The sequence below is a fragment of the Eptatretus burgeri genome, chromosome 11 (genome assembly GCF_056783735.1).
Source record: "Eptatretus burgeri isolate ZD-2024b chromosome 11, Ebu_testis_v1, whole genome shotgun sequence".
Taxonomy (NCBI): domain Eukaryota; kingdom Metazoa; phylum Chordata; class Myxini; order Myxiniformes; family Myxinidae; genus Eptatretus; species Eptatretus burgeri.
Window position 1 is genome coordinate 42,627,757 of NC_140971.1, and position 24,573 is coordinate 42,652,329.

At 42.8% G+C, this 24,573-nt stretch overlaps 1 protein-coding gene and 1 long non-coding RNA gene across 6 annotated transcripts in view; one reads left to right on the top strand and one right to left on the bottom strand.

Moving 5' to 3' along the window:
* LOC147016951 (uncharacterized) overlaps positions 1 to 24,573 on the top strand; it is a 77,211-nt gene that overhangs the window by 42,372 nt on the left and 10,266 nt on the right. The window lies entirely within an intron of this gene.
* Positions 4,850 to 24,573, bottom strand: part of LOC147016953 (unconventional myosin-Va-like) — a 100,328-nt gene continuing 80,604 nt past the window's right edge. For 2 of the 3 annotated variants that reach the window (XM_085846194.1, XM_085846192.1), the window contains exons 25-39: positions 21,447 to 21,569; positions 21,217 to 21,318; positions 20,566 to 20,649; positions 20,199 to 20,426; positions 19,672 to 19,766; positions 19,220 to 19,394; positions 18,890 to 18,983; positions 18,630 to 18,794; positions 14,103 to 14,257; positions 13,322 to 13,408; positions 11,730 to 11,880; positions 11,170 to 11,458; positions 10,224 to 10,398; positions 9,637 to 9,717; positions 4,850 to 6,983 (exon numbers count right to left, since the gene is read on the bottom strand). In XM_085846194.1, coding sequence (XP_085702320.1) covers positions 6,831 to 6,983; positions 9,637 to 9,717; positions 10,224 to 10,398; positions 11,170 to 11,458; positions 11,730 to 11,880; positions 13,322 to 13,408; positions 14,103 to 14,257; positions 18,630 to 18,794; positions 18,890 to 18,983; positions 19,220 to 19,394; positions 19,672 to 19,766; positions 20,199 to 20,426; positions 20,566 to 20,649; positions 21,217 to 21,318; positions 21,447 to 21,569 — 2,157 coding nt within the window. In that variant the 3' untranslated portion in view covers positions 4,850 to 6,830. The remainder of the gene's footprint in view (positions 6,984 to 9,636; positions 9,718 to 10,223; positions 10,399 to 11,169; positions 11,459 to 11,729; positions 11,881 to 13,321; positions 13,409 to 14,102; positions 14,258 to 18,629; positions 18,795 to 18,889; positions 18,984 to 19,219; positions 19,395 to 19,671; positions 19,767 to 20,198; positions 20,427 to 20,565; positions 20,650 to 21,216; positions 21,319 to 21,446; positions 21,570 to 24,573) is intronic. The other variant, XM_085846193.1, reaches the window with a different exon arrangement.

Below are 24,573 nucleotides of genomic sequence, written 5' to 3' on the forward strand. Positions count from 1 at the left end.
AATAATTTACACTGTTGTACATTGTGTTGCCCATGTGCATCGCAAAGACATGCAAGCAATTATGATGTCGGGTTACAGCAACCCTGATTATAGCAGGCGCAAAATATTATGCATTTCATGTTTGCAGAGTTGCAACTACAAGCTGCATGGAGTAGTACTGTGGCATCCACATTTTATTAGACGTAGTACCATCTCTGGGGCTAGTTCGACTTCATCAGGGAGGGTGACTGGTTGAAGGGACTTGTTTTGGTCATCCTTTACCCAACCATATTCCGTTGAGTCCAACTCGGGTGGATTCTGCACTTCCAGTGACTGCCATACCAAAGCCTGATGGCAAGCTCTTTTAACATTTTCCTTGAATGCCTTAGTTGTTAGTGGCAAGGTACACAACTTCGGTGTTGATGACCATTTGACTGTTTTTGACAGCCATACCTTTAACCTTGTCTCTGACATTGTACTACAGTTTGTTTGTCCATAGCACGCGGAAATGAAGGACGTAGCCTGTTGAATAACAGATTCCATAGAATGCCCTGGTGCACCCAACAAGTTAAGTGAGTGCCCCGATCGAAGTTTTTTGAGTACAGTGGCCTTTCCAATTCCAAAATAGGAGGCAACTTTGTCACAGCCAGAAAGTGCATGTGCCGGGAGTATTCCTTCGACTATCTCAGAATGCTTCTGCACAGTTTTGCCTATATCAACCACTGTCCTTCCTTTGATGGGGGACTCCATCAATACAAATAACTAACCCTAACAAATTCTTGAGATTTGCCATGTGATGATAATGCAGCAACAGTACAAAGACGTCAGTGTCATCGGCAACAACAGTGATTTTGCTTTCTGCATTTTCCGCGGCACAACTCAAGACCTGTTGGACAATGACGTTATCTGCTTCTTCGTGTGAAGTTGCCATATCTGCCCGTGAGATGACAACTCCACCTTCACTGATTTTGATTGGCACCGGATCTGCTCCTGTTACCACTAACTTGTGATGTCGTGTGTTGTCCTCGTGAAACTTCTTATCCTGGACTAGATCATCAACTATCAGTTGCTTCTTGTTTTTGGACGAGGCTAGTAGAATATTCTACGCTGGAAGTTTACTGTTGACTTGTAAATGATAAACCCTACTGACACCAGTTGCCCTAGATCCTCTGGTAACACTCTTTGTGCTGTAATCATAGTATCTGTCAAATACCAGATACACGTCCTCGACCCGTAACCTTTTTTCCTATGGCATATTTGAAGTTCGCTATATAGTCCTTGACAGACCCATCAGCAGGCCAAGCAACTACCCAAAGTATTGCTGAGCCATCGAGCACACTAACATTTGCACCACCAGCAACTCTATCAGACACCTCAACTTGGAGAATTTTCTTCAAGGTGGATTTCGATTTCGCAATCCTCACATCTCCAGTATCATCAAACATGGACGTTGGAACTGGCGCAAGTGCATGACCAAGCACATCCTTAATGTCAATGTCCCACCCACTAGCCTGTAGGCCAATCACCCTTGAGTAAATCAAATTGGTATCAAATACTTTCGTAGCTCTGACCTTCACATGCTTCCTTGCATGATCCATAGTAACAACCTTCTTTGTGATGGTTTCATAAAATCCCTGCGGTAACCGACTTTCGAAAACTTTCATTTGTTCAGTCCCGATTGTGACAGCATTGTGGACATTGACTTCAGTTGAACCAATCTGGCTGCTAACTACATTGATTATACCACTGGGGTGTGCCGCAGAATCTGAAGGATTAAAGCAAGTGTCGAGTTTTTGTCTGATTCCATCTCTGTCTCTCTTGTCTTCAGCGATCCTGACTTTTGACTCTTCTTTGTGTGTTGTCACCACCTTGCTTTGAGTGTCCTCATCCATCATGTCATCCAGATCAGATTCCAACCTGCTGCATGCATGCAGACTAAGGGCCCATACCTTCAGCGTTTCTGGCTTAAGCGTGATGCCATCTATCCCCCCAGGAGCATGCCCATACCACATGAAGGTCGTCTCAATCATCATATCGCTCCAGATGCCATTCCATAAGCCAGCAGAATGGTGCATGACATGCTTACCCTTCATGAAGTGTGACAACACCTCTTGTGGTAGCCGTTCCATCTCACGAAGGTAGCACAACACCATATCTCGCATAGTTCACATGCCCTACAGCAAAGAAGTATGGTAGCATTTGCTTGTAGGTTTCCAGATGAAGTGGCCAGTCACTTCGTGCTCAGCCCGTACAAACATCATGGTGAGCAGGACAGGTTTTCTCAAGACATCGACCCAAAGTTTGGTAGTTTGACTCTTTCTGGCTTCGGTTTCGAGAATTTGCATGAGGTCACCACTGCAATGTAGTGGGTTATCCTAAATGATTCCGCGAAGTGCCTCTTCAGCTACCATTCGTAATGCTCTGACGTTCTGGGGAAACTTTTTTTCCAGTGAGCATTTTCGATGCACCACCAAACACAGAGGACATTATATCTGACAGACCGGTATCAGCCATCAGTGTTCCGATAGATCCAATGAAGCTCATTAGAGAGTGCATCCCTCCCAACCGTAAAATAACATTTGAGAACCTTTCTGGATAAGTCCACTGAACTTCTAGAGCAACCCTGTACAGCTGCAGATCACAAGTAAAAACTACGAACTGTTGCCCGTTATTGCGTGTGTTGACCTGTGCAACGGCCATTGATGTCATCATGGTATCTGGGTGTGACAGGATCATGTCTATTGAGGGAAGGTAAACAGCCTTCGTCTTTGGTTGTGCTGAGTGACCCTGTTGACGTGCAGCCCCAGTGTTGTACCCATTGTACTCAGGACAATCTAGTGTGTTGTTCATGTATTGAAGGAACGCGAAGTCCATCTCACTGGCTCTTCCCTTTGAAATTACTTGTGCCAGCATAAGCAGGGGCTGAACTTATCGTTTGGGGGTGTTCTGTGGCATCGGAGGCTTCTTGGGACCATTATATCTTTCTATCTCGATGTCATACTCGAGTGGCTCCACCATGTCTTCCTTTTTCACATGCCTAATGGTGTCTTCTTGGACTATTTCACGACTGTTACTAGCTGGTTGTGTGAGCAGCATGGCAAGGGAATGGGTGTATGACTTTCCGTTTGGAGACGACATGTCAGTATCAAAATTGTCCACAATAACCTGAACCGAGCTTGAACTTGATAGGCCTGGTAGTGAAGGTTCCATGGTTGTGGCTTTGGCAGCTGAATGTTTAAAATGCCGTTCTTCATTGAAGGTACATGTAACACCATACTCTTGTAACGCGTTAAGTTTTTTTGATCTCCTCATCTTGATTCCCAGAGTAACTTGCAAACAAGTGGGCTGGTTTTTCATCACCCCAGTTACCATTGAACCAATGAGAAGTGCAGGTAGTGCCCTATCTAGGTTAGGAGACAGCTTCCCTAAAAGTTTCATCAAAGTGTCACTCAGTCTCTCTACATTCCTGTTGGTTAACCCTAGTTTCATAACAATCTTTATCTAATGTTATTAGTTTGACCTCATGCCTGATGACTTTGCACAGTTTGTTGATTGTTACATCAATGTCATCATCATCGTCTTGAACCAATCGCATACATTTTGCAGCTATAGATCGCAAGCAACAATGTCTGCTAACCCTGGAGACTTTAAAACCACCAACTCATCTCCAAAGCGTTCACATAGGTTTGGGACAATTAAATGACATGTCAGCCTATCACCCCCGAATTCTTTGTATGCTTCATGCAACTCAACTGAATTCGGGAAGCCGGCCGAGTCATTGATCATTACAAGTGATTCAAAGGCACGATCAATGTTAACTTGGCTTTCAGACTTTGTTGCAGCTGAAGCCACATTTTTTTCTGACAAGAAGCTGTTTTGGCAATCCACATGATACCTTGCATCAGCTGCATGAAGGTCACTTAAAGCGCTATTACCTTTGACTTAAAGTCACCCTTTGCCGCACAACGTCTGATAACTCATCTTGATGCCGTTTGCAGGCTTCAAGAATAGTTTGCTTGAGTGACTTCTTGCCACCTGCACCACCTATTTCCCGACATGAATATGCTGGTCGCCCACGTTTTGGGTTTTTCAGATCTTTTTCAAACACACAAGTTTCACCACAAAACAAACAATGTTCTTTGAAGATAAATCCTGGTAGTGATGAACGTCTCCTGGTCTTTGGTGTAATGTAAGACGAAGCACTTTCTGGATTCTTCCTTTTGTGCCTTTCAACCTGGACGCTTGAAGTATGTTGAAGCACAGTTTGTGACATTTAACTGTGCATTCAGGATTTTCACTAACATTTTCTTCAAGAAGTTCATGATACCTGTCCCTGTAGATTTTGCTATGCTTGATAAAAGTTTTGAATTCTGACAGGGCCAGTGTCTTTCAACGGTTATCTTATTCTCACATCCAAATTTGGACAAGAAAAAGCACTGCTCTTCATTCATTTTTTTTTTACTCGTCATACAGGTAAAATTAGTGAAAAGACAATAGTGAACTATTACAATATGATATTAACATAATACTTGGTTCTAATGGATAGCTTGACCCCTGCAACCTAGATATAGAGACAAAAATCACCTTCCGAGGGTGAATAGTTAGGGAGTTATGGTTATTTATAGGTAATGGCGGCCATCTTGGATGCCATCTTGAATTTCTCAAATTGCTCAAGGGTGACAACATGTCATCAAGCAGTTTCTGAAAATAGAGACCCTTGGCTACCAAAATCAACAGTAAAAAAAAAAAGAATAATACAACAATGCAAGGTTAAGGGAAAAAATGGCAGTTGGCTCCCAGACTAAAAATATTGAGTAAAAGGAACATAAAACAAAGTTGCTTGAAGCACAGCAATGGCAAATGAAGAGTGTAAAGTGCAGCAGGTTTTATTTCAAAACTCAAGGGCAAAACATTTCCATCATGAAAAAGGGGAGGGGAAAAAAATACCTCAACAAATGTAGTTCTTTTAATCACCATATGACTGTCTTATTTATAGACGAGCAGTCACAAGATCACAAACATTGAAATAAATACATGCAAAATCACCGTGCACACACACACACACAACGCCAACTTAGTTTTTTCCGCACCAAAACCCAATGGCAGGCAATTTGAAGTGATATTCATTTGGCTTGAAGACCGAGGAAGAAACGTGTAAAAAAGTACAAGGAAAATGCTTCAGAATTGAGCGAAGAATTTTTTGGTCATAAAAGACAAGTTTCTGAAAAGAAAAAAAGAAAGAAAGAAAGAAAGAAACAAAAAAAAGCTTGGGACTGACACGCTGTGCTGCATTTGGCTTTATATGTCACCATTGAGGTAGTACGGGATGATCTGAATCAGAGAATTGGCTGAATTGCTTTGCAATTACCTTACAGTTAAAGTGCAACAAAACTCACAATTTATACTTTATCAACAGTCACAAAACCATTCCAAAACAATGGCAATAAAAACCTCAGTAAGCCGATGCATTCGAAAACCCAACAGCTGCGTCGAGTTGGATCGGTACAGAATTGTGATTCCGGCAGTTCTCCGGAATTCCACATCCTCTCCCACACCGTGTAGCTCTTTGGCTTTGGAGTCATCTTGCCCTTCATTGCGGATTCGAGATAGCTCAAAATGACAGCAAAAGCCAATTTCAAGATTGTTGGAGCTCCATAAGGTTAAAATACACCAAACACCTAAACTAATTTTTATGAACAATTTCTCCAAATTTACAACTTTGGTTTCCCTTTCGGTACCAATTCCATTGTGCATCATACAAACGAGCATCTATATTTTACAATTCCATTCCTTACAATGTACACAGTATATACTAGAAGCACAAAATGCTATGATTCACAGCGATCCTTCATGCATTTCTCAATGTACAAGATACATCGATAACGTGAAGGACAAAAACATTGACATATACATATATCTGATAGCTTGAATTATGACATCATAATGTGGCTGACAAAGGCCTCCTCTTTAAACAGATAATGCCATTTCTGCTGCAAGTTCTCAAATAGCTCGACAGACTTCGAATATAATGTTTTATTTCATTATATTTTTACAGCTTTATATAAGATTTTACAGCTGAACAAACTTGTGCCAGTGCAGTAATCTTGGGTACTGGTCATTTTAACCGGGTAGCAAACTTGACCGAGATGCCCATTTTAACCGCAATTATGCAATTCCTGATTGCGATGAACATTGATGATCCGCTATATTTGCACACATAATGACATGGAAGAGAACTCACAAAAACCAAGACGACCGTTCCATGTTGGTGTCTCGAGCCAATTGAGAAGCAAGTGCAAAGCTATGCTTAGAAGTAGTCTTACAAGATGCTGTGCACAAATCAAATACAAAACAGACGTTTTCTCCATGCACAGAATAGATTCACCACTCATTTTGTGTCAAGTCTATTAAAGTGCTGTGCTGGGCATTTTCACCAGGGTCATTAAGCACAAATGGAGGTGACCTCAATGTATTCCAAATCAAATGGCACGTCAACCAACTTGATGTACAGCTGTTTGTAATTTTGCCCCAATAAAGGAAGATCGTACAAGACAACCCCAAACATACTGTGCTCGACAGATTTATCAATCTCAGTAACAACAGACAAATCAAACTTCTTCATAATCAAGCGACTGACTGGTGTTACCCTGACAGTAGTTATCTGCACCGATCTCACCAAATATACCACCTTCTCCCACCCTCACTTTCCTCGTCTGCCCTGTCATTCCCAGGTTCTGAAATCCATTGGGGAAATGTTGCGAATTCCCACTTGAGAATATGGACATGCACTCACGACGGACAGATCACGATAATGCAGCAAGTTCTGGTATGCGCGGAAGATGCCATCATTGCTACACACGTGACAGGAATGTGAGGTTCAAGCTTCTTGGGATTTGAATAGTTTCCAGACATACAGGTGATGGGTTAAAGGGGAATTCCACTGGGTATGTCCACTTGGTATCCATGAGCAGCTGTGTCGAGTTGCCACGGTCTTTCATCCGAGCCTAAAAAAACACAAGGGAGAACACACACCAAAGAAATAGCAGAATCTTCAGCATAGCCCACCATCTGGGAACAAAAGAAAGTAAGACTTTGGTGACAACTTCAAGGTGTCTGACAAGATGGCACAGATGTAGCAGACTTACATTTGAGCCATCTTGTCTGGGTTATTTTCTGGACCAAGTTACACCATCATGTTGGTACTGTGCAGACAAGTCATTGCACCAAGTGTGTGATTCGTCTCATGGGATGTTAAGCTGGGGGCCCTTGTCTGTTATATTTAATGTCTACTAGCAACCAATGCTAACAATCTATACAATTAAAGGAGCTGTGTGCGTGTCCATGCATGTTCCATCTATTGGTTGGACAGTTCACCCGACTCTACTCACAATTTCTTTACTAAGGCCACAATGTTGGTGCCAACCATTTTGAGCTGACAAGTGTTACAGGCCTTCTGAATATAGGTGTCAGCGACAGAATCGGTGGTCTGTTTACACACCGCCCAAACAACTATGTGGAATTCTCTCAAACAGGAATTTTACCGCAGAGGTTACGCGGGTCCTTGCTATTACTTCCGATTATTTTCTATGAAAGTAGCACATTACTCGTCGACCAGGGACCATGAAATGCACGTCATTATAAAAGGTCTTTGTGTAGGATTTGTGGGAATCTTGCGAGATTGTGAAAGACAACATCTGTCATTATACGCAAATCGTTAAAAGTACACAGTACATGCATCAGAAAGGAGGTAATTGGTTTTTGGTCATTTATTGGTACAATTAGCCTGCCCATAGTCCCTTGAGAGTTGCAATGCCACAGGGTTTCCACATATCTCGTGGGATTGTGAGTTGGAGAGGCAACCGTAATGGGTTTATATGAAGTCGGTGATGGCATGATAAGAGGAGGAGGGTGGGGGAAAAATGGTAAATATTCGTTTCAATGTGGGAATGTCCATTTGCTTTTATGCGTGGGAGGGGAGGGGCGGTTGGAGAGTTTTCAAAATTGCATGGCAAGTTTACTCACATTAGAAATGTAACTAGCTACAGGTGCGTGCATCACTGTCAGAGGATGTGTGTGTGTGTGTGTGTGTGTGTGTGTGTGTGTGTGTGTGTGTGTGTGTGTGTGTGTGTGTGTGTGTGTGTGTGTGTGTGTGTGTGTGTGTGTGTGTGTGTGGGTGTGTGTGTGTGTGTGTGTGTGTGTGTGTGTGTGTGTGTGTGTGTGTGTCCAAAGTCAAGCGTGAGCACGAACACTGGACAGATCAGGACGAAACAGAACAGGAACAGTACAGGGTGGCCTGAAAGTAGTTTTAACCCTCCCTTATTATCCATTTGTTCTAAACTTTTAAAATTATACAGGTTTTATTGTGCAGTACTTAAAATAATTATACATTGGGACACTGAGGGGGCAGGACGGGGTGGGTGCTGAGAAGGGGTGGGACTGTGAGGAAGCAGGAAAGGGGAGTGGAGCTGGATGTTCAGAGTGGGGTGCTGAGGGGGGTTGGGGCGGGGGGGGGGGGCTAAGAGGGGGCCAGTGAGGAGAGACTGAGAGGGGGCAGGGCAATCAGAGGGGGTGGGATTGGGAGGAATCTACGAGTGGACGGGATGGAGTGGGGGAGCAGGGGGAAGCTGAGAGGGATGGAACAATGGAGAAGGATGAGGGGGAGGGGTGAGGAGGAAGTTTTGGGTGTGTGGCAACCTTTGAGAGGGGGAGGGGTGTTAGTGGGGGGGGCAGTGCAGAAAGTGGGGAACACATAGAATGGTTGGGGTTGAAAGGATACTGGATTGTCAGATATGTGGGAGAGGATACTGACATTTGGGTTTGACACTGTAAAATATTGGGAAGGGGATTTGATTGTCATGAGCAAACAACCTCTGCAAACTGGACTCCTCATGATTCCTAATCTGGACATACAGAGACACAGATCATGAGATGGGTGGGAGGAATTTTTGTTGAAGGCATGGAGAAAGGTGATGCTGCAGGTACAGGATAACGGTTGATGTACAAAGCGTTTCGGTGAGAGATTTCTAAAATATAACTTGTGAAGAAGAAGAGTAGATCACAACGAAGAACAACTTGTGGGGTACTCAAAGGAGAAATAAGGAAAGAAGCATTTTATAATGTTTTAAATGCATTTAAAAGAAGGAAGAAGCATTTTCTTCAATGAAGATTTAGTTTTGAGATATTGAGAAAAGGGAATGATAAAGAATGAAGTGAAGGAAGTACATGTAGAAGGCAGAACAAGATCATGTTTAAAAAAAAAAATTATCATTTAATTTTTGTTTTTGAAGCAAGGTGTGCAAATAGAATAAGAGGCAGAAAGGACAAAACCAAGAAAACAAGAAGCAGAAAGAGAAACAACCTCAAAAGTGAGACAAATTTTGTTAATCAGTTATCGGAGGAGTAGGCCTAAGCTATTCAAAAACAAATTCGACAACACAGCACAAGGTACAACTGAACACAGAAAATTAGACAAATACAAACACCAAGAAAAAAAAAAAAAGAAAAACAACAAATCCGGTTCAGAAAAACTTGGCTTTGATCGAGGTGGAAGGAGTAGCTACTGATTCCACCTGTACATGGAGCAACCCAAACCAGAAGTGCGGTTTGCAAAACAAGTAGTTCCCAAAGGCATTACCTGAGCAGGTCCCTGAAACTCACCTCAATCATGCGGATAAAGGTGACTTTCACACGTTCCTCACCATCATTTAATGGTGTGTAAAGATGCAAGATCTTTACAATCTGAGGGGAGAACATGTGTGAACTATTACATGAATACAATTATATTTTTTGACAAAGCCCCATTTTCAGAAACTGCATAATATTCATTTGCAAGTTTTTGTACATCAACAAGCCCATGTAGTGGTGCCACAACCTTTGTATTTGCAATGCAAGGCCGAAACACCCAAATAATTTGAAGGCTGTTTGCTATTTGTTGTATTGAGACTAATTTCAAACTGCTTAATCCAAAACGTAAATTCTATGATGTTTGCTTTGGTGGGAGTAACATCAGAGTCTGGTGAAAGCAATCTAAAATCTTTTACTTCAATACATTTTGAAATAATTCCAACTGATGACCCCCAAAGGGTGAAACACTATCCTCCTGTAGATTCACGACACAACAGTTGTAAATCGCCATTCTCCCAAAGTTGCCGATCATCGTAAATTTAATTGAGGTTTGTGTTTTACTCCCCATACTCAATTTTAACTAAAAATGACACCTGCACCTTAAGGGAAGTTTGTCTGACCTGCGTAGTTGTAAGAGCACTGCAGAACGTGCAAATGGTGTCTGCATCCTTTTCCGTGGACTTCTTGAGCTGTAGGATTTGAGACACCTCGATGAGTGGTTCCAATGTGGCCTTCAAGCCGCTGTGCTGGAGTCGCCGTTTATGGAGCCATTCCTCCAGCTGACTGATATTGTACCTATGGACACAGCACACAGCCAATGAAAATGTCTTACATTCTGTTCTCTCCGAGTTCATCATCCCAAAGAGCACACAGTACTATTTATACTGCAACTACTGTGAAAAAGACATCTTGAATTGTTTATGAAAATTTTTCATTGGGCCTTTGAGGAACCATCTTTGAAGGGGAATTTCAGGGTAACAGGAAAGTGAGCAGATGGGGAGGGAAAATGGAAAGAAGGTTGGGATAGAGATGAGCATCGAGGAGAGAAGGATAATGTGAAACATATAATGGTAGGGGTTATGATGGTCAAATTCTGCTATATTTGCATATATAATAAATAGACAGCCCCAAAAGGAATTGCCATCATAGAAGAAAATATGTCATCACCACATACTACTTGTAACAAGTCTGCTGCTATCAAAGCTAGTTGCGACATGCAGCACAAAACCAACGTACTTCCTTCCACTGCACTCTTTTTTTGTATTTTTTTTCTTTCTTTCTTCAGGGACACATTTATCATACCAACACCACAAGGATTGCTGGAAACAAAAATCGACTACAAAAGAAAAAGGGAAGATGATAGGAAAGAGGAGATTAGAGAAGGGAGAGACATTTGGGAGGTGAGCAATAGGAAGAGTACATGAATGAGAAACATTTTTCCTGCATTCGTAACAAATAGATGGTCCCATTGGACATTACACAAATTTTATAGGGAAGAGTGAACTTTTTCTGGTCCAAAGCAATTACATGCAACACCAGACACATCTACATACACAAGAAGCTTACCGAATCTGAATGCCTTTGTTCCAAGAGCAGAGGTCTCTGCGTAGGAGAAGACTGTTGAGCGTGACTGCTGAGAGCGTGTAGAAGGCTTGTCGCAGAGTCTGCCCGAGAACATCAGGATCCATCCCATGTTCAGCCATCGTATCGCAAAATGTTGTGAGACAGCGCAGTATGGAGGAGAGCGTGAACGCGGGGGAATCCAAATCGGACTTGCTCATTGTACGTCTCCGTGCGCCGGATGGCTTCGTGCTGCACACGCTTGAGAAAGACTCATTCTCCAACATACCTGGAACTGCAACCAACATGATTTGGCAATGTGGCAGACCGGTGTACACAAAGCATCCTGCTTCCTACAATCAAAACATTTCACTTTTAATGTTCGTATATAGAATAGGATACATCATTGCAAGCTTCAGCTCTTATCTGGAATGGAATTATTGATACAAAGGCTCTCTGCTGGAGAGGCATTGTCATGTAATCACACTTTATAATGCTTGTTATTTTTTACACAACTTTATACGAGAAGAACAAAATGGGGAAAAAATAATAAGTTGTCAAGTCACCAATCAGGGGCTGCAAAGTCTCTTCAATCATCTTGGTGAGCTGCTGGTAAATCTGCACCGCTAGTGTTTCGAGAACGTTCCAGTAATCACTCAGGTCAAAGTTCCTCAAACTAAAATCCTGCTGCGATTCGACATTAGGATGCAAGAACTCCTGCACAACATCCACAGCAAGACATCAACTTCAACTCTCAATTTACACATACTCGCCCCAAAATTACATAACGCAATTCAGGCTCAATAATATACACCTTTTTTAATCCGTCAAAGTACAATGATAAAGGCTAGTCATTAAATTGAATGCATCGATTGAACAATAGTCACCAGTTATGAGCGCCCTTAAATTTGGATTAAAAATAAACAATTATTTTTTGCAGGAATTGCAGAAACTAGAAACGCACAGATATAAAGTTAAAATTTAACAGATTAGACACAGTAAGAAAATTGAGTGGGTTCGCTGCCTCATTCAACAATTTTTTTATTTTTTATTTTAGTTAATGCAATTTCATTTAGGTTCTCATGTAGCCAAATAAATTACCTGGAAGCTGGTAATAAATTGTATTGGTCTTGTTTTCAGGCTGGCAGGGTGGCTTAGAGATACACACACTCACCTCCAAGCTGTCTAGCCCGAGTTTGAATCCAGACCCAGCTATGAACTATAATCCAGATGTTTTACAGGCAGGGTGATTCATCAATGTGTGTGCCATCCCTCAGAATTCATTGGTGGACGTTGAAGATCCCACGGTATCCTTCATGAAGAGTACATGATCTATCGCCGGCACCATTAACAAATTACAAATTCCTGCCCTAACCTACAGAGGGCACTGCATCAGCAGCACAGCCACATCCTCAGCCAATGATGCCACCCCACAGCCTTGCACTGCACATGAAAGAGTCTTGTTTTCAGTCTCTTAGTCATGCTTGTGTTGACGTGATAATCAAAACTTTTCCATGTGCAAGCTTCTTTACTTTAACTCCACATCTCATGAATCTGGTCACTTCAACAAAGTGTCTTTATATATTACAACGTGCATATTGGTAACTTATGACTGATGTTGCACAACTAACTACAATTGTGGAACTGTTGATAAACCGCTTCAGAAAGGGGGAGCTGGACATGCTCAGCACATCCTTGATGAACAAGTTACATAACCACATTATCAAAGGTGTTACACCACCGACTCGTGACATCACGCATGCAGACGCTGCACCAAAGTGGCAGCGTCTGCATACGTCTAAGATGTATGACTGCCACACATTTGTGTGGGGAGGGTGTGGAGGCAGGAGGTGGGAGGGGAGAGGGGGGAGGCAGTGCAAACACCCACAGTTGTGAAGTGGCACCAACACTCACGTTTCACAGTTGGACTGAAGTTGGTAAATAAAAAGCAAATAATGGTGTATACAAAGGCCACATTACGATTCGTGATGCACATTACCAGTTCAACTAAATCTCAGAAATGACAACCACATTTAGAAATGGTGAAATTAGTGGAAATATGGATAACTATAATGCCGACAACATATATGTGACATCAATACAGAACGCTGATGTACCCACATGAAGTGCATAAACAGGGTTTGAAGAAGCAGCATACCTGGTCTCCACTGTACTGCTTGAAACAGTGGAGCAAACGGCATGTGTTTGCCAGCCAGAAGGACCTGGTCTCAAAACTGCTGTTTTTCTGAATGAAGAAGAAAAAAGTAGGGATCAAATAGACTTGGAATCATGGGGGCAAATCGACTCAAACCACTGACATGAATGGTTAGCAGCAATGGAAGTGCAGATTTAAAAAAATAAAGAAATATATATTTTAAAAACAGTGTCTAGTTAACATCTACAACTAGATAGTCTTCCAATGGCTAACCCGACATTCAACCTTGCAGACATGACCTAGTGCCGGAACACACCACATTTTGTCTGATACTGGAGTTAATCAGACCAATCCTGCCACTCCTCGAAACTCCAGAACTCATGGCAAGACAATCAATCATAAAGGAAAACCACCTTGTCCATCCATTGGGACCATACTCTGTGCAGAGTGTTGGTGCTGCCTAAGCAGTCTCCTTGGCTATTGGGCACAATCCTGCATGGGTCACCACTGACACAGGATACCAGCAAGCTGGCACTCATTTTACCAACCTCAAAAGGATGACAAGCAGAGTCAATCCCACAGCTGAGTGGGATTTGAACTCAGGATCCGAGGATCCCAAGCCCACCACCCTAACCATCAAGCCAACACCAGGCATAAACCATCTTGTGACCAATTGCTTATCCAATCGAGTTTATTATGCAAAGTCAAACTTCACAAAGAAACACATGTATCCACTAAAACAAGACAACAATGCCAACAGCAGCTTTGGTCACAAAGACATTACCTTGAGCACTTTCTTGATGCCAGTGATTGATGCGTTGAGGAGCGAATGGACCCGGCTCTCATCGTTGGTATAATCACCATACCGGACACACATGAACAATATGTATGCAGGTAAGGCAGGGATAAGGCCATCTGGAAGCTCTGAAGTATTAAGGTCTGCAAAGGAAGACAAAAAAAATCCATATTCTTACTTACCATCCCGACAGAAGTTAAGTCTTTGGGATCACAATAACTTCAACTAGGAATCAGTGAAAGGCTAATGCACCAAATATACACACAAAAACCTCCAAAATGAAAACAAGAACAAGAAAGAGAGCAATCAGAGATTGCAGACCCTTGCTAGAACTTCTTTTGGAGTGGTGTATTTGCATAGGTTTGAGGGTAAATCCAATATGGCTGCCAAAACATGTGACCAATGATATCATGTGTGAACATTTTGTTCATGGCCAGGCAGTCATAAGTGTAAAGCTTCACCTCAATTTGTTCAGCCATTTCAGAGAAGATTTTTGAAGGCTTAAAAACAACAAAAAAAAAAAAAACAATATGGCTGCTGAATCACATGACTGATGACATTAATTTTTTTTTTCTGTGGACCATTTTATCCCTAGATGACCCTCAAAATTTTTCATACTTATCAGATATGGCGTTCTTCATATGCAATTATAACATAACAAGGGCACCTAGTATTTAAAAAAAAAAAAAAAAAAAAAAAAAAAAAAAAAAAACCTTCCCCATGAGGAGTACTTGCTATGTGCCAAGCTTCGATTTTTTTCATTGATGCGGTTTTCTGAGATAGAGGTCAAAAGTTTTTCCATTTTTCCAATATAGCTGCCACACCATGTGACCTATGATGTCATTATCAATAAAACATATTACATGAGTCGCACCAATGTTGAATATTTCATCTCAAGTCAACAAGCCGTTGCAGAGAAAAAACAAAAGTTCTGTGCGGACAGACAGACGAATGAAAAACAAAAAAAAACAAACTCAGAGCGACACTTGGCAAAACAGCGCAACATAAAATGGCACTCGGTATAGCACATACCTCTGCCAGGTGGAACAGTTCACGTTTTGTATCCCACCGATAGGCTGGATCCAAACCAAAATCCAATCCACTTGTTCTTGTCACCGATTCAACTCATCCATCTTGTTTTGTCATAACTTGTCCACAACTTTTTGAGATTATTGTGATATATTTAGTTTTTGGTCCTATCTAACAATTTTAGAAATTAGGCCTGTGTTGACCTTTTGACCTTAAAATGAATTTATAGTTGAATTCAGCGACCTGGCATGAAATGCTCTTCAAATTTCAAGTCAATTGGATGAAAATTGAGGATTTTAGAAAATTTGGCCAATTTTACCTCAAAATTAATAGATGGTTGAATTCAGTAACCTGATATGCAATTCAAATTTCAAGTTGATTGGATTAAAATTGAGCATTTTACAAATCTGGCCTATGGTGACCACAAAATTAATAGGTGGTTGAATTCAGTGACCTGATTGATAATTCCTTTTCAAATTTCAACTCGATCCAATGAAAATTGAGGATTTTGGAAAATTTGACCAAAATTGGCCTTTTGGCCAAAGTTGATCTCAAAATTAAGAGGTGGTCGATTTCAGTGACTTGCTATGCAAATGCTCTTCAAATTTCAAGTCAATCGGATGAAATTTGAGGATTTTAAAAATTTGGCTCAAATTGGCCTATGTAGACCTTTTTGGTCGACCAAATTTTACGAAACTTCAATGCGGGACCGTTGCAGGGTTGGTGACATTAATCTCTGAAAATTTCAGAATTATCGGTTGAGCGGTTTAGGCTGGAAGCGAGTGGAAAGCCAAACCCACAAACACAGGCGATCAACATACTTGTCAAATTATTATTACTAGTGCGTGCCTGTACGTGCAAAAAATAATAAAAAACCTTCAAACCGCGTGCCAGAAACAACAACCACACAGGCCGTTCCTTCGCTCGCGCGTGCCAGAAACAACAACCACACAGGCCGTTCCTTCGCTCGCGCGTGCGCGTACATGCGTGGCCATACGTGCAAAAAAAAAATTCTAACTTTCAAACAACCACAGTCCGTTCCTTCGCTCTCGTAAACGATGACTGGATTGGGGCATTGTGTTTATCTATATATGCGCATAAGAAATCGAAAAATTATTAGAATACAGTGAGTCATCACTATCCGGAAGTCCGTACGTTGTAACCCGTAATGGGGAACACGGCTGAGGATCTCTTCCCCAACGGCCACACCTACGCACAGCAACATGTCCTGTCATTGGTTTGGTAAATAAATGGCCATAACTTGGGAACCACTTGTCCGATTAATATCAAACCCTGAAAAGGCACATAGTCAGGTCCCCAACAATATACCTGGCAAGTTTCAATTAGATCGGACCAGTGGTTGTCGAGAAACAGCAGTCACACACACACACACAATTATTATTTTTTCGCCAAGTAACAAACAGACCCTCTCCTTTGGCAAGGGTAATGACTGCACTGAATGTGAATTGGCTTTAAAAATCCGGTAACGGGCCGATTGTGAAATGCGCATTGAAAGCACTCTTAAAAGATTAACTCAACACCTCTCATCCATGTCAATCCCTGCCATGGTTATATTGTTGTGGGCCGGGTATCGGTGGCAAGCACGACCACTAGATGGAGCAGTAGAGTCGGCTCCACCGAACACCCGGAATCTAGATCGTACCTTTCCGATAACTCCGAAGGTACAGGTCCCTTACAGGACCGTGAGTAGTCAACAAGTCAACCACGTGGGACAGGGTTATTTGCTAAACTTCAGAATACCTAGAGGCCCACGTGGCGAGCTACCGAGGAATTCACACCCTCGACGGAGCTCGAACGGGACGAGCCGTAACCGTGCTCAACCCATGCGTAACCCGAGCAGATGGTTACCGAGGTCCCGTCGGTCCAAATGCACAACTACAGCAGCAACGGCTTTTTAAATTCCCCCAACACACACCGTGCTAAGCCAATGCAGGAAAGGACAGAAACAAACTGAAACATTCAACAATAGGAATATTTATTTACAATAGTGTGTGAGGGGAACACAGAAGAGCAGAGTTAAACTGACTAAGCAATGCAATCATGTACAGCAAAAAGCACTTAACAATTCCTACTTATAGACGGGCTCACACACAGACGCACACCCAAAATATACGGACCCCAATGGTCTTTATTCGGCTCTCCAGCTGAGGAGGATAGTTCGGCTGGGAGTTAGGATGGCTGGCTACCTGGGCCACGAGCGCACGGCTGGTCGTCCACCCCTTCCCGGAGCTCCGGTCGCCAAAGGACGGGTCAGGGCAGCCAAATCCAGAGGAGGCAAGATGAGGTGACCTCCCGTGTCGAGTTGGCCGATCGCTTGTTGTACTGCGCCGGACGAGACGCCTCGGATCAGTGAGGTGCAGCCAGACGCAGACCAGCGCCAGCGGCAAGATGAGACCAGCGCCAGTGACAAGACGAGACCAGACCAGACCAGACCAGACCAGACTCAGCGGCAAGATGAGACCAGACCAGACTAGACCAGACCACAAGATGAGACCAGCACAGACTACCCGATGACCGTGCCGTCCTGTCTATTTCTTCTCCCTCCCGAGGTCGGGGGGGGGACGTGTCTCACGTCACCGCACCCCCCATTCGCCAGGGGAAAATCGGTCGTCCTCCGTGATTGGTCGGGGGGCATGTCGGGGTGTATCGATTTCGCCCCCCCCCAAAAGAGGCTCTGCTTCTCTTGGAGCTCGCTGTGCACCCATGATGTTGTCGTAGTTGCAAGTGATGTAAAAATCCTATCTATAAAATAACTTTGCAGTGCATGCACACTTAATTCCCATTAGACATAGGGGAAAGGGAGCTATCTGTCCACATTTACTTATCGAAATAACTGAGCTATAGGGACCTGAATGTTGAGTGCAGTAAGCTTCCAGATCCATAACAATATCAGAACGAGCCGATTAGTCACGGATTGTTTAACTCTAATATGGGGCCATTCAAAAATTACATAACGCTATTTTGATTAAAAAAAAAAAAAAAAATATATATATATATATATATATATATATATTTATATATATATATATATATATATATATAGGACACACTCCACACCCCCATGTAATGCCCTGTAACATTAGACCAGACACCCTCCAAGGTAGTACGTAATTGAAGACACCCCACACTCTTTTCCAATCAGCACTGGACCTAAACAAAGCAAATGGACATCTGATGCAACAAAGCCAGGAAGAATATAATCAGCAGAGGCCTACAGGGCAAAAGGCCCCACCAGAATACAAAGATGGTGGCAATATTATTTTGTCTGGGTGCCATGGTGGGTGGAGTCGGCAGATGTCCAACCAATGGGTGAACATTAAAAAAAACAAAACAAACCTGGACCCCCAGCAAGAAGCACGATGACCAACCAACCATGCAGAGCTCTTGGAGAACTGCAATGCGTCACAGGTAAAAATACAGAATAAAAGGATTTGGCTGACCCCAAGAAGCATATAAAACACTCACCAATGATGAGGTTGTTGATGAGATGGCTCTCAAATTCTGCTTTATAGGTCAGCATGCCCTGAAATTTTTTGTCTTTGCGTTGAATAGCAGCTTGTTGCACGACATCATGACTTGGTAGAGCACATTTGGCCGGTGTCGTTCCAGCAGAGGAAACTGAGACAGCACCTGCGATAGAAGCAACAGTTGCTGCTTGTAACAAGTGATATCAGCCAACGGCTCGATAAGCGGCAAATGGATGTTCCAATCCAAGCATCCAATACCTTCGAGTTCCTTGTTTTTTCTATTGAAAATTTTGACTTGCTTCTTCAGTTTACGGACAAGCTTCTCCTGGAACTCGATTTTTTCTTGCAGGTTCTGGGAGACGGAACATCAAAATCAAAATAAATGGTGGTGTTTATACATTTAATATAACAGTAAACAAATTTGGAACAACCATGCAATTCTGACATTTGGGAGCAAGACAAAATTTTGGAAAAGGGGAAATGGAAGCAAAAGAAAGCACAATTTCTACATAAAATGATTATTAATAGCAAGTACAATATTACAAATAAAAAGTAATAGTTTGACATTTTAAACCTTTGACTTCTCACCAGATTCACAGATGTGAGTCTCCCAATTTCCTGCTCAAGGGAGCCATCGGCTTGGTCAATCTGGGACTGGCCTGGCAAACGATTCTCCACTTGTAGGGCCTGAGCCTCACGCCGCAGCAAGTCCACTTGCAACTCATGCTGATGCACCATGCTTTCAAGCTGAGAGCGCATGAGACTATTGGAGAACAAAAGGAAGAGATACAAATATTTCATCACGTGGATCCATACACCTAAGCAGGCTCATGGGGGAAAAAAAAAAACAAAACACATGATGGAAGATGTAAATTTTCATCACAAACTCTGGTAGTTTCACAAACAAAACAAAACATCACAAACAAAAATTTCTGCCGCTACATCAACCCAAGTTTGGATCCCTCTTCTATTCAACTATGGTTTAAGGTCTTCCATTAACATTTATGAAGTTAAAGAAAAATCAAATTAAAGTTAATGACCTGTTGGCCTCATATGCTTTAATATAGGCATTCCTGAGGTCTTCCTCGCCATCAAGATCATCAATACTTTGCAGCACAATATCCATAGCTGTGTCCTGCATACAGATGGGAAAATAGATGCTCAAGGAATGGCTTGGAAGAGCAAAAAACAAACAAACAAACATGCATAGCACATGGGCAATGCCTTATGACTTATGAAGCAGTTGTCTACATATATGCACATGCCAAGCCTCATGAAAGAGCAGAACAGGGGCAATGAATAAAGACAAAAATGAGATGACAAATGGATGCACTGAGACTCAAGGAAAATAATTACAGGACGAATGTGAAAACTGGCTCAGTTGCACACTTAAGCTTAGTTGTGGGAACGGGAGAGGCCACAATCTTGCAATGGGGCAACAGATTTTAAACCCTTGAGGAGAAAGCTCATGGCAGACTCAGGAAGCAAATTCCCATTGAGAAAAGAGGTATGTCAAATAATTAAGGTGATCCAGGAATCGATTGCTCAAGCTCAATCTGCAACTCACCTGCTGATGTGCATTGGTCATCAGTTGAGCTTTCAATTTCACCACTTCCTCACGTCGAATGTCCAGTTCTTCCATTGCAACCTTAAGCTGTGCCAGCACAGTTTGGTATGGCTGGCTCCCAGGAGCAATTTGCAATTGGTTCTCTGTACTGGAAGAGTCAGCCAATGATATGCGAAGGTTTTCAAGGTCTTGCTTGAGCTGCTGGTTTGCCATTTGTAGGTCCTGGAGCTGAGATTCAGTGTTGTTGGCAATACAAAGAAGAAAGTTCAAATGCAAAATTTGAAGTTACCAAGATTGCAAAAGGTCAAGGTATTGAGGCACAAGAAGTAAATGCTCATTTTCTGGTAAAAGACAACATTAAGGATACCTTAAGGGCTTCATATTCAGTCATTTCCAGGTGGTGACCAGGAAGTTGCCCAGCTGAATGAGAGTCCACATCTTCACCAGCACTCTGAACATCATGTGAACAAATAACATCAGCAATGACCAACTTTGAAAACAGTTGAATCAAATATAAACACAAAATGGAGTGAAGTGAAGCAAACAGATATTTTGAAAACAATCCTTCTTTAACGACCACAATTATTCTAACATGATTGTGCGGTTAGCCAAAGAAAGCTTGGCTCAGCTGGCCAGGTCTGACGTTAGTCTAAAGTTGGGTCAGGAATTTAGAACTTATTCATGGTGCTGGTGATAGCTTGCCTACTCTTCACGAATTACACCATGTGAACTTCAACATCCACAAACCAATATCAGCAGATGGGATGTCCAGTTCAACATCCCGACGGACGACACACATTGATGAATCACCCTGTCTGTGAAACACTTGAATGACAGTTTATAGCCGGGCTGAGATTAAAACCCAGGCCAAACAGATTAATGGGGAGTGTGGTCTTTTGAAAACAACGAATTAGAAAATTCAAAATGAGCTCCAATTCATGGACCAAACAATTAATTTGTTACACTGATAACAGTGTCCGTAGTTGACCTCAAGCTACCCGATCTTTATCCAGCCTACCTTGATGGTGGCAAGCTGCATCTCAAGGTCTCTCACGTAGTTTCTGAGCCGCTGGACAATTGGCATTTCCAAAGCAGCCTTCTCAAACTCAACCTCCTGGATCTCATAACCATAAGAACATTTTTATCATCCAAGACAGACAAAAAATATAAATCTCCTTTTACAACTTTCCTCTCCAACCTTTACAGCAATGTCTTGCCATACTTTAAGCAATTTTTTTTAATAACAACCTCTTGTTGACGGTTCCAATCACTGAGGTCGATCTCTGATGTCCAATGTGAGCTGTAAGCAGACTCCGATTCCACGCTGCTGACATTCGACCCTGAGCGAATGTGGCCTGTCCTGGAACCAGTCTACGGAAGGGACATGATCAAAACACTGGCTAAGATGGGCAGTTATATGAAGAACTAGTCTTGCTCGTGTCGATATGCATCAGTGGACCGGTACAACAATGGAGGAATTCAACAGAAGGTTGAGGTATGCCAACCGCAGTGTGAAGCAAGGAAAAGCAAGAAGAAGCAAACATTTCGGGCATTAACCTTCCTTCACAGCAAAAGAGTTAATGTCCTTAAATATTGCGATTGATCAATACCAAACATATTTTAGTTTCAATATTGATCGACATGGTTGCTTGCTGGGACGAAGGCAAAAGCATAAGACCCTTTCCTCCACATGTTGAGAGTCGGGGCTACGCAACAGGATAATCCCAAGTAGTGGTTGGTTTACAGCAGGTCTGGAGCACGAGGCTACGCAAAAGGTTAAGATCGGTTTCTCAAGGAGATTGGGATGGGCCAGGCATCTATCTGGGGGATGGCCAGATGAAGGCCCCTGGAGTTCCGATGGAAAATGGACGCAGCGACGCACTGCTCCAGAGCATGCTCCCATACCTGACCTGACCTGCAGCACCTTCTCCTTTCACCCAGTTTGGCACCCTTTGTGGTACATAAAAGGCATTAAAGATTATGGCTACTGGGAGCTCCACTGCTGTTGGAGATCGAGAGGGTATGGTACCTGAGCTACTGCGGGCTCAAGAGCACCACACGTGTGGAATTGTCTGACAGAATTCACAAGTCCGAGTGGTCACTATTGTGAAATGTGTGCAAAAACCTCAATCAGCCACTGGAGGGAGTGATCGATGGATATTCCTTCGAGTCAATTAACGGGGAGTGGAGGCCGATGGCCTACAAAAGCTTGGTAAAACAGGCTATGGAGGCTCTTGCCAAATCGACCAGAGCAATGAAAATACCACCAATGATGCAATCTAACCGAGACGAAAAGATGAACGAGTGTGATAGATCGTTTGTCGAATCCACCACTGCCCCAGTTCAGAAAGGGGCCTTTAACCGGTCACATGCCTGTCCGACGGAAGAATATGTGGCCATCCCCATGCTGGAGGTGGTAGGAGGGAGGATTGCACTGATGGTTCAGTACTTACATAGTCTACCCAATGTAACAATTGCATGGAGGGCATGCCACCTTGATGGCATCAAACAAGTGTGCCAGAAAACTTGTAATACCTCTGCACCCACCTGGAGGCATATGCAGAAGCATAACATTAAGGAAGTTAAGGGAGATTCGTAAGGACGAACCAGGCTTGGATTCAGGTGCTCGTCATGGTCTAGGCAAACCTGGTGGCAAAAATATGATGCTGGTATGCATGCCAGTTGCAACCTTTACGGGAAAGGAAATGGATGCAAGGTACTGAAGAAATGGGCTTGGAGCACTTGGTTTGTTTTAATTCAGAGACGACCGTTTGAATGAAAGTCGATGCACCAAGCTATACATTACTGGGACGTGGACTGAGGGGCAATTGATGATGGATCCCCAAGTATTGTTTGAGTTCTGGAAAAGATTGTTTGAGAGGGAATCTGAATCTAACACCAAGCATCTTGCTAGAACTAGGGAAGGTGCTATGCAACATTTCAGAGGAAATGGAGCATGGGTAGCACAATTATCATAGCGTTGAACTTTGCTGATGACTTTATCCTGTGTGTCAGAACACTGGCTTGGATCCTCAGATTCTTCACATGACTATCTGAAGGCTGTGTGGAGAATTCTACAAATTTAACAATTACCACTGATGAGGAGGCAAAACAATACGTGATTGATGCATCTCAGATGTTTAGCTCGATAGAGTAGAACCTGAACGTGTTGACAGCAGCTGCAAAATTGAAGTCTTTTTAGTGTCCAGCTCCAACAAAATGGTGTTGTTGCCTCTCATGGGGTCATCGCGGAGAAAGGAATGAACAACCTAAGATGACAAGCTGTGAGAGTTGGAACATTCCAAATCGGTTGGATGTGCAAGTGCGCCATCACACCAAATTGTGCCTCAGACTACCAAAAGATACGTTTGTAGCTTATGCACAATGGTGGACTAGGCCTACCCCATTTTCATGCTCTATCCGATGTGAGAATAATGAATGGGTTGGAAAGGTTGGACAGCCGTTACATGAAGACCGTCTTTGGCATGAGCTTGGGAGATGTGATTAGGGCTCAGAATGAATGCATCCCACAACACAAGCATGAGCACCCCAAATAGGTGCATGGAACAGTTGATGGGTGCGGTCTGATGGAAGCAAATAGAGTACCACAGCCCATGGATAGCTGGGTGTAGAATGGAGTTTCCATCTAACAGGGTAATGACAACATTCAGGGCAATCTACTCACTACCAGATTGAGAATCACCCGGGGCAGACACTATGCCGATGCGTGGTACGATGTAAGCTGCGGCACAAAGGAAACCCTATTCCATATTTCCAAGAATGCATCAGGACATCTCACCAAGCATGAAAGACACCACAGTTAGATGGCAAAACGTGGTTTCGTGCTTAGTCTGTGGTAGACTATGGTAGTGTAGGTACATAGCCCTCAAGGATCCTAGAATGAAGGAAAACCTGATATTATTGCATCAAATGAACAAAAACTGGTGGTTCTTGATACACAGATAAAGAGCAGCACACTTGAGCTGCCACAGGAGAATGACTGCAAGAGAGAGAGTACGATGGAAATCCTTAAATTCAGGACTGGGGGCAAAAACAAAGGTTTGTGACTGAATCTCCATCTCACAGTCAATTGACGTGAAGTATGGGGACTTGAAATTGGCATCTATGTTCCAAAACATGGGCCTGACAAACAATGACCTCAGAGTCATCTCAATCAAGGTAGTGGAAAGAACCATGAAGGTTTTCAGACAGTCCACAATAAGATGTCCTCAGTATCAAGTGCTTTGGACGGTTGCTGCATTTTGAATGATCGAGATGTACAGCCAAGGGAGAAAGGATCAATTGGCAAGTCGGGGATACTCGTCAACCAAATATAAAAGGTGCGTGGAAAGCAGTGGCTAAAAGAGTGATCCTG